We start from the raw sequence: 8,961 nt of genomic DNA, 5'->3' as shown, positions 1-8,961 counted from the left end.
TTTTAAACAGAACATTGGGGGGAAGCCGACAGGAGATGAAAAGTCTCTGGTTCGGATTGGCTCATCTCAGAGAGATGAGGGGGTACCTGTTGCTTTTCTCTCATTCCACTGACATTCCTGAGTGTTGCAGAGGACTCTAGGAAGAGGCATCTTTAAAAGCTTTCTGGGAGCCCAGGCCAACATGAGAGGAGAAAGGCGACAGATACACACTATTGATGCTGAGCTTCTCAGCTTCCCGTGCAAAGTAACAATGGAGTTCACTGGGCTTGGCAGGCCCCTTCCCACCCACAGGGCCTCAATGTGCCCCCCTCTTTAAGGATCCTGCAAGTTTGGCCGTATACTGGCAGACCTCAATTTGCCATTATAACTGAACTAAGCTTATACATTCCACACACCTTGAAAATTCATGGAATCCTGCAGATTGATGTCGACACCATCTGTTTTATTGGCATAGCTTCCCCCCCCTCCACCTGCAGATGCAGGGCTTCGAAAAACATGCAAAAGATGAGTTAGGGTCGGTCCTGTGGATATGACACCCCCAGCTGCCTACGGACTTCGTCCAGGATGGAGTGGACCAGCTCACTGTCTGCGTGAGACATGACGGGGCTCTCCTTCAAGCCTGTGGGAGGGGGACGAGAGAGCAGAGTCGAGGTCAAGCCGTGAGTGGATCAAAAGTCCGAGCGGCCACACAGCCTTGCCCACCCGCTTGGCACTCTGATGCCGTGAACTTCCCCTCCCAGCAGCCTCTGGGATATTTACCTTGGAGGAGACATTGCCGGACATGTTCTGCTTCATAACGCAGCCCTGTGGTGTTGGGGAAGTACAGTTTTTGGGAGGGAGAGGGAAGGGGGCATTCTTCACTCTTCCCATTGACAACCAGCTGTACTGGGCTCCAGAAGGTACTCGGAATCTACAGGCACAGGAGAACAAGTAGGAAACCAAGACAAGTTTCAGAACTCTATCGTTTCGACTTTCCACCAAGAGCAGCCTCTACTCCAGGATTCTCGTTCTGATCAAAGCCCACTGCTCCTCTCTCCAAGATGACAGCAGTAAGCAGGCAGACACATCCTTATTGGAGAGAACGTACCTCAATGATCCCTTTGGTGCCACTGATGCTTGCTTGGTTGGGCAGCTTGGTAGTCACAGTGTAGGTGAGGACAGCTTGGCGGCTGCCTGAGAAGTTCAGGATGATAGAGCCCGTTTTGTCTACGCCTGGCAGGGAGGGATATGTAGTCAACAATGGCAGCAGGGCCCCAAGTCCTTATATGTACATTGTCCCCCTACTCCCAGGAAAAACTTTCACTCTCCTGTCTATATAGCCTGTCAATATAGCCACTATGTTGACCCATACCTCAGATCACTAGCAAGGGTTGACAGGACATTGTGGTTTTAACAGAGGCCTCACTGGCAGAAATTCAACAACTGGATAGAAAGAAATGGAGGAAAGCTGGGGAGGGGTGTCAAGTGAATAAGCTGTCTCCGGGTAAAATTTCAGCTGTTCTCTCCCCCCCCCCCCGTTTCCCGCTCAGTGAACAACAGTTATCAGCAGGGCAGCCATGTTGGTCTGAAGCTCATTGTGTCTGAAGAAGGGTATGTGCACGTGACAAGTACATACCTTGAATAAAACTCTGTTGGGCTTAAAGGTGCCACCGGACTCAAACTTTGTTCAACAGTTATCAGTAACTGATGAGAGCAGCCCCCACTGGCCATTGCCAGTTCAGGGTCTCTTTGCAGGCATCCAATTAACTTGCTGGTTTCAACTGGAACTGTTGGGTGTAGGAAAGTTTGCTCATCTTCCAGAAAGTTCTCCTGTAGCAGTGTCCTGATTGATTGCAGGTGGTCAGAAGATCATTGGCCTAAATTTCCTATAAATGTAGGCTATTCTGATAGGCCTTATCTCTTAACTTACCTGCTATGTTTGCCTCTGCTGGCTTATTTTGCTGTTACATCTATTTTGGATTATGCATCTTGCTTAGAATTGAATTTCCCGTCACCTCAAGAATTTAGCATCTACGCCAGGAGTCCCCATCCTTTTTGAGTCTGCGGGTACCTTTGGAATTCTGACACAGGGTGGCGTATGCAACCGCAAAATGGCTGCTGCAGGAGGCGGAGCCAGCCATGGAATGTGAGGGAGCAAGATTGCGCATAACTCTACCCATAACTTAGGGCTGCCAAATGCAGCCGGGGGGCGGGGATTCCCCCGCTTCGGAGCCCCGATTTCCGGCGCGCCGGAATCGGGGCCCGGGGGAAACCGGAAGTGACGTCGCACGCTGGGGGCGGGGCCACGCCGTTTGAGGGGAAAACAAAGAGCGCGCATACAAACACAGCTCCCGGACCAGCAGGAAGAACCCCTGCCGGTAGGAAAATTTTTTTTGGCAACCCTACGCATAACTCAAAACTCAAAAGTTTGAGTCCAGTGTAAGGTTACCAACCTCCAGGCGGTGGCTGGAGATCTATTACAACTGATCTCCAGGGAACAGAAATCCATTCACCTGGAGAAGATTGCCACTCTGGCAGGTGGACTCTAATGTAGTATACCCTGCTGAAGTCCCTCCCCTTCCCAAATCCCGCTCCATCCCCAAAATCTCCAGGTATTTCCCAACCCCGAGCTGGCAACCCTAGCCCAGTGGCACTTTTAAGACCAACAAAGTTTTATTGAATGTATGAGCTTTCATGTGCACACATACTTCCTCAGATATAAACAGGGCTATTTTTGGGCAGGAACTCACAGGAACGGAGTTCCGGCTGGCTTCAGAGTTGGCCACGCCCACTACAGCCAGTGTGGATACAGAGGGAAGGCCTGGAGAGCGACCTCCCCCCGGCGACTCCGAGGCAGGTGGGCCAGGAGAGCCCTGGAAGGATCGTGGAGGCATTTAAATGCCTCCCCATGCCTTCCCCGGCCTGTCCAAGGGCTGGCTTACCCGAGCTCTCCGCAGCCACAGGGTGCCCGGGCAAGCCAAAGGGAAGGCATGGGTGTGGCCTACTATGCTAAAGAACTGCGCTGTCAGGGGTGTGGCCTACTATGCTAATGGATTTCTGCTGTCAGGTGTGGCCTATTATGCTAATTAGTTCCTGCTGGGCTTTTTCTACAAAAGAAGCCCTGGATATAAATATAGAGGAAGTGTGCCTGCACACAAAAGCTCATACACTGAATAAAACTTGGTTGGCCCTAAAGGTGCCACCGGACTCAAACTTTGTTCTGCTGCTTCAGACCAACGTTGCTGTCCACCTGAATCTATCTAACAATAACTCTTCAACGTTTCTGGCAGAATGTCTGCTTGACAGGATGCCTTTTTAAATTGAGTGTATGGTTTAAAAATATTCTCTTGCCTACACAAAGTACACCTATTGAGTAGGGTTGCCAGGTCCCCTCTGGCCACTGGCAAGGGATGGAGGATGTAGGGTTGCCAGATCCAGGTTGGGAAATTCCTGGAGATTTGGGAACAGAGCCTGCAGAGGACAGGGACCTCAGTGGGGTACCTACACTGCCACGGAGTCCGCCCTCCAGAGCATGTAATTTCTCCAGGGAAACTGATCTCTGTTGTCTGGAGATGAGCTGTAATTCCAGATCTCCAGGTCTCACCCGTAGGCAGGCGGCCCTAATACTGAGCTAGTTAGAAACCCTCATCTGGCAGTATCTGCCTGCGGTTTTAGGCATCTGTCCTACTTATCCCCTTTAGAGGAGCTGCGGAAAAGCCCCACCCGGCCCCACCCACTTCTAGAAACCCATAGTGGGCTCCAGGAAGGGTGTCAGTAGACGCCAATGTGCCCAGGGGCTCCAGGTTTGGAATCCCTGATCTATGCTGTAAGGACCTTCAGTAAGTGTGTTTAGGACGTTAGCTTTCTTGTTCTTATGTGCTTGAACCTTCGCTGGAACTGTATTGTTCTTACAAAGTTTGAGTCCCGTGGCGCCTTTAGGACCAACAAAGTTTTATTCAAGGTGTGGAGAAACGCCATTTTATGCCTATGTTTAAGTTGGTGTGGGCCAGATAGGAGGGGACTATCAAACCTGAGGTAGGCCTTGGCCTAGTGTCCTCCTCATTCTCCCCCCACTCCTGTCTCCAACCAGCAGTCAGAGGGCAGCTCCCTAGAGAGGACAGGAAGTCCATCAAGGCTGTGAGGAGATCTGCCCCAGAATGCTGCAGGGGGGGGAGAGCCACTTCCTGGGCGGGAAGGGCTGTTTGATACAGTGGAGCTTTTGGGCAGGAAGCCGTCTATGAGAATTGAGGTCGGTCTGCCTGAAGTCTGGAGCCAGTCAGGCTGTCGGCTGGAGTCTGCAGGAGGCAGAGGCCATGTTGGGAGTGGTGCTAATCTAACTTCCTCCAGTGAAAGCAAGTCATGCGCCTGCCCTGCAGACCATCTAAGACAGGGTATGTGTAGTGAAGGGAGAGATGGAGCGATTTATTATTCACCTTTATTTTGATTCTTCAGTTCACTGTTACTATGCCTGTATATAGTTGAGTGGTTTCAAAATAAATCCTTTTACTGTTTGCATTGAGAAGTCCCTCTGTACCGCATAGTTCCCCCAGCTGCTTGGACACGCTAGGAGTTGGTTGGGGACTCTCGGAGGAGGAGAACAAGGGCAAAACGGCCAGTTACCAACTCTCCAGGGGAGCCCCAAAGATTGCCAGGAAGCCCCGAGGTGGGTTCCTAGCGACATCAGAGGGAGGTTAGGAGGCTGTCCCGCCTAACCAGAGCCCAAGACAGGGACAGTGGTGGCAGCAATACCCAGAGGCAGTGGTGAAAAACTGCCCCTTCAGGTGCCAGGGCAGGCAAAGGAGGGGTGGGCAGAGCGGGGCCTGCCAGCTGATGCGGGCCCGTTCCGCCACACAAGGTATAAACTTTTGTGTGCAAAGCAGACTTCTTCAGATACAATGAAACAAGACTTCCTCAACCATTACATATTGGTGGGAGGGTAGTTGCAACTTGCCAGGAAGGGCTGTCCCTCCCTATGCATAGGGTTAGTACCCCGTCCACCAAACAAAACCTCCATGTTCAGAGGGGAGATCTGCAGCCGTCACTCCCTTCTTAAGGGCTTCCCAGAGTCAGCTGTCTGGCCCCTGTCGGAAATGGGATGCTGGACCCTTGTTTGGATCTGGCAGCAATCGTGGTAAGTCCTCCTGTTCATTTATTTAGTTCATTTATACCCCACCTTCCTTCCCAAAGGGGACCCAAAGCAGTTAGGTAGGTTAGGCTGAGAGAGAAAGAGAGAGAGAGTAACTGGCCCCAAGGTCATCCAGCAAGCTTCATTGCAGAGTATGGATTCAAACCTGGGTGTTCCAGATCCTAGTGCAAAAATAACCACTCCACCGTGTCAGCTGGCCAATCATGTTCCTTTTCCACCTTTTCTGTCTTCTCCTGACCATTGCATCGCCCACACTTTTTCTGCTACTGCAAAGTCATCTTTGCAAGATGTCTTAAATTTCACTGAAGCTTAAATATGCAGTTTGCAATAAATAATTCTTTTTGGAGCACCAAGCCACACTCCTGGGGTTTGGCTATCCTTCCAGAAACCCCCATGGATGCAACCCTCCCCCAAACACACGCCCCATGACTGACCTGTATCATGCAGGAAACCAGAGGCCACAATGGACTCAGGCTTCTCTCCTTCAAAGACCATGCAGGCGAACTGGACACAATAGAGGCCGATATCCAGCAGGCCACCTCCTCCCAGCTCTTTCTCTGTAGTCCTGGGGACTGTTATCAGAGGCAAGCCAAAATCAGCGTGAACCATCACCACGTCCCCAATGGTCCTTTGCCTCAGCAGGGAGCGAAGCTTCTCTGAAAGAGGGAAAAAACGGCTCCAGAAGGCCTACAGTAGGAGAAAGTTATCCAAGACGTTGCATCTGGATTTACATGTCTTTGGAGGCAGAATTCTTACCGTATTTGACCATATGAACCTCACTAGCCATTGATGGTCATTACAATGTCATAGAAGGATTTGAGGAGTCTCGAGTTCCACTTCTCTGCTGCCGAGGCAGGCTCACTGGGTGCCCTTGGGCTAGCACTAGTCCCTTTCTCTCAGCCAATCCTACCTCATAGGATGGTTGTTGTGTGGATTTTCATTCATTCATTCAGTTTGTATCCCACCTTACCCTGCAAGTGGGCTCAGGGCGGCTTACAACATTCAGTTAAACAATAACTGATCATTCAGCAATAAATAATAAAACACCAAAAGAACAGTTGATTGATGTCAAAATTCCTGATGGCAGCTTAATAATTTCTAATGACAGTGCCGGCTGCACTAATGCTAGGAAAGGCACATTTCTCTTACAGAGACCCAAGTCAGCTGGTGCTGGTGCCAAGTTGGTAAAGGCAGTGCCCTAAAGCAGGAAGGCAAAGTGGGCAGATGAACCAAGCGAGGCAGGGAAGGCCAGTGTCATTTGGACATCCACCACCTCAGCCAAAGGCCTGGCGGAACAGCTCCATTTTGCAGAGCCTGTGGATTGTAATAAATCCTGCAGGGGAGACCAATGTTGTAAACCACTTTGGATCCCCACTTTGGTGATTAGCAGAATACAATAAACATATGAATAAATGTTTCCTGGGTGGCCACTAAGTGCAGAGAGGAGATCTTCTAGAGGCCTTGCCAGGTAGTCCCAGCTTTGAACGTTAGGAGGTACTACAGCCTCTTACGTTACCTCCATGAGGAACACTCCCTTTTCTCGGGCTGCCTGCACCATCGCCTTGACTTCTGCAGAGTTCATGCCCAAGGGCTTCTCACAGAGCACATTCTTCCCAGCCTGGATGAAGAGGAAGGTGGACGGGAGATGATATGGATGGATCACCGCCACGTACACCACGTCTGTAGAAGGGAAGGCATCCAAGAGAAGTGCAGAGTTAGGAAAAGAAAATGCCTAATTCAGAAGTTTCAGAATAGCCCCATCCTCTCTGTGTTCCCACTCACCCTACAAGCTTTCCTCTCCTACCACCTTTCCTCCAATACTTCCGGTATTGTAGTACCAGGCAAGATTACCCTCCCTAAGGCTTGGTTTTTTAAATTATTTTTAAGATGATTTGTGTGCTTCCTTTCTTGCCTATTAGGTCCCTCAGGGCAGCAAACAATTTGAAATACATTAAAATCAACATTTTAAAAACAATACATATATTTTAAACCCATTATATCCACACAACAAGGCTTTGAGGTAGGTCAGGCTGAGAAAGGGCAACTAGCCAGAAGCTACCAGTGAGTTTAGGCTTGAGGGCAGATTTGAAGCAGACCATCTCTCATCCCAATCCAACATGCTAACCACTAGGCCACCCTAGCTCCCCCTTGCATGCAGAAGGGTCCTAGGTACAGTCTCTGGTACCCCTGACGAAAAGGACCTCTAGTAGCAGGCTTGGGAATGACCCCTGTCTAAGGAGTTAAAAAGCTGCCCTGTTAGTGAGAGTGAAATGAAAGGGCATTTTTTGCATGCCCACCCTGCAACACGGCCATCTATGTTCCCTTGCCAAGCCCCCCCCCCGCCCCGGTGTTTAGACGAAAGTTGCTCACCGACATCTGGATCCTGAGCCAGTTCTGCATAAGACCCATAGGCCTTGGGGATGTTGTATGTCTGGGCATATTTCTGTGCCCGGCTGAGTTCACGAGAAGCGATGGCCACCACCTTGGGACAGAGAAATAACCTGGGTGGGATTCCACCTTCACCTACCACTGTAACCTTAGGGCAAAAGACCTCTAGTGTTTTGGGGTTTCTCCCACTCCCCCCCCCCCGCTGTACCTAACATCAGTGCTCCCTCTAAGCTGAGTTAGTGTGAGCTAGCTCACTGTTTTTTAGCCTCCGGCTCACACATTTTCGTCTTAGCTCAGGAAGGAGGGCCCTAGAGCAAGCGAATTTATGCCGTAGCCAAATGGCTCGCTCACCAGTTTAATGCCAGTAGCTCACAAAGAATTTTTGCTCACAAGACTCCACAGCTTAGAGGGAGCATCGCCTAACATTACTGCAGAAGTTGCACTTCCAGTTTTTCTGCTGGTGCCCTTGAAAGACCATGCCTTTCCCAGAGGATCTAGCATTCCCGTTTCAGGACTCAGCCCCCCCCCCAAACACTTTGGATTCTAGTTAGACCAACCAGCCCTCCTCTGCTCCCTAAGAATCCTCCACAGGGATCCCAGTTCCCTACCGTGAGCACTAGTTTGAGCTGCTAAAAGTAGTCCAGAACTCATCTGAAGCAAGAGAGATTCCCACTTAGTCCTTTATGGGTGCCCGTCTATTTCCCACCACCTCCATCCTACCTTATGATCCTCGGGTGGCAGAGTCTTCAGGGCCACTAGGAAATCGTGGCTGATCATCCCGGCAGAGCAGATCCCCCAGCGCAAGGGCCCCATCACAGAAGAGAATAGAAAACACTGCCACCTACTCGAAAAATCACAGCTAGACGGAAACGGCAGTCTCTGCTCTGAACTTTGAACTTTCATAGAGGAAGAGAACCGCCAGAGGGCAGTAAAACCTTAGGAATGGAATTATGTATAGTGGGGACACAAATGTGTGACTCCGGGGCCTGAACAAGGGAATACAGAGTTTCCTCCACAGCCCTGTTTTTCAACTGCAAAGGACTGGGGGCTCAAGCCTGCCCACTCACACCCTTCTTCGTACCTACTCTACACATGCTCAGAAGCTGTTTTTGGTATTCCACTACCCAGGGGTTAGGAAAGGCACAAACAGCCTGCATGGTTAACAAACAAAGTAATGGAAGCTGTAAAAAGGATTCCTTTAAGCGGTGGAAAGCTAGTCACAGTGAGGCTGATAAAACGGAACACAGGCTATGGCAAATAAAATGCAAGTCTGTGGTCAAGCAGGCAAAAAGGGAATATGAGGAGCATATAGCGAAAAACGTAAAGACCAACAATAAAACTTTCTTCAAATACATTAGAAGCAGGAAATGGCTGAGAAACTAAATGCATTTTTGCCTCTGTCTTCACCGTGGAAGATGAGAAGTGCTTGCCCACTCCAGAACCGCTGA

The 8,961-nt window shown here is 50.1% G+C and overlaps 1 protein-coding gene across 2 annotated transcripts in view; it reads right to left on the bottom strand.

Annotated features, from left to right (window-relative positions):
* Nucleotides 1-464: 464 nt before the first annotated feature.
* Nucleotides 465-8,961, bottom strand: part of LOC107116602 (trans-1,2-dihydrobenzene-1,2-diol dehydrogenase-like) — a 9,987-nt gene continuing 1,490 nt past the window's right edge. The window contains exons 1-7 of one of the 2 annotated variants that reach the window (XM_015418543.1): nt 8,234-8,370; nt 7,496-7,607; nt 6,642-6,805; nt 5,560-5,812; nt 1,088-1,212; nt 760-910; nt 465-619 (exon numbers count right to left, since the gene is read on the bottom strand). In XM_015418543.1, coding sequence (XP_015274029.1) covers nt 510-619; nt 760-910; nt 1,088-1,212; nt 5,560-5,812; nt 6,642-6,805; nt 7,496-7,607; nt 8,234-8,326 — 1,008 coding nt within the window. In that variant the 5' untranslated portion in view covers nt 8,327-8,370 and the 3' untranslated portion in view covers nt 465-509. Of the gene's footprint in view, nt 620-759; nt 911-1,087; nt 1,213-5,559; nt 5,813-6,641; nt 6,806-7,495; nt 7,608-8,233; nt 8,371-8,961 lie in introns of those variants that run through there. The other variant, XM_015418542.1, reaches the window with a different exon arrangement.

Source organism: Gekko japonicus, unplaced genomic scaffold (genome assembly GCF_001447785.1).
Source record: "Gekko japonicus isolate JY-2015 unplaced genomic scaffold, Gekko_japonicus_V1.1 scaffold299, whole genome shotgun sequence".
NCBI lineage: Eukaryota > Metazoa > Chordata > Lepidosauria > Squamata > Gekkonidae > Gekko > Gekko japonicus.
The sequence above is the reverse complement of the archived record's forward strand: the minus strand, read 5'-3'. Positions and strand labels throughout refer to the sequence as shown.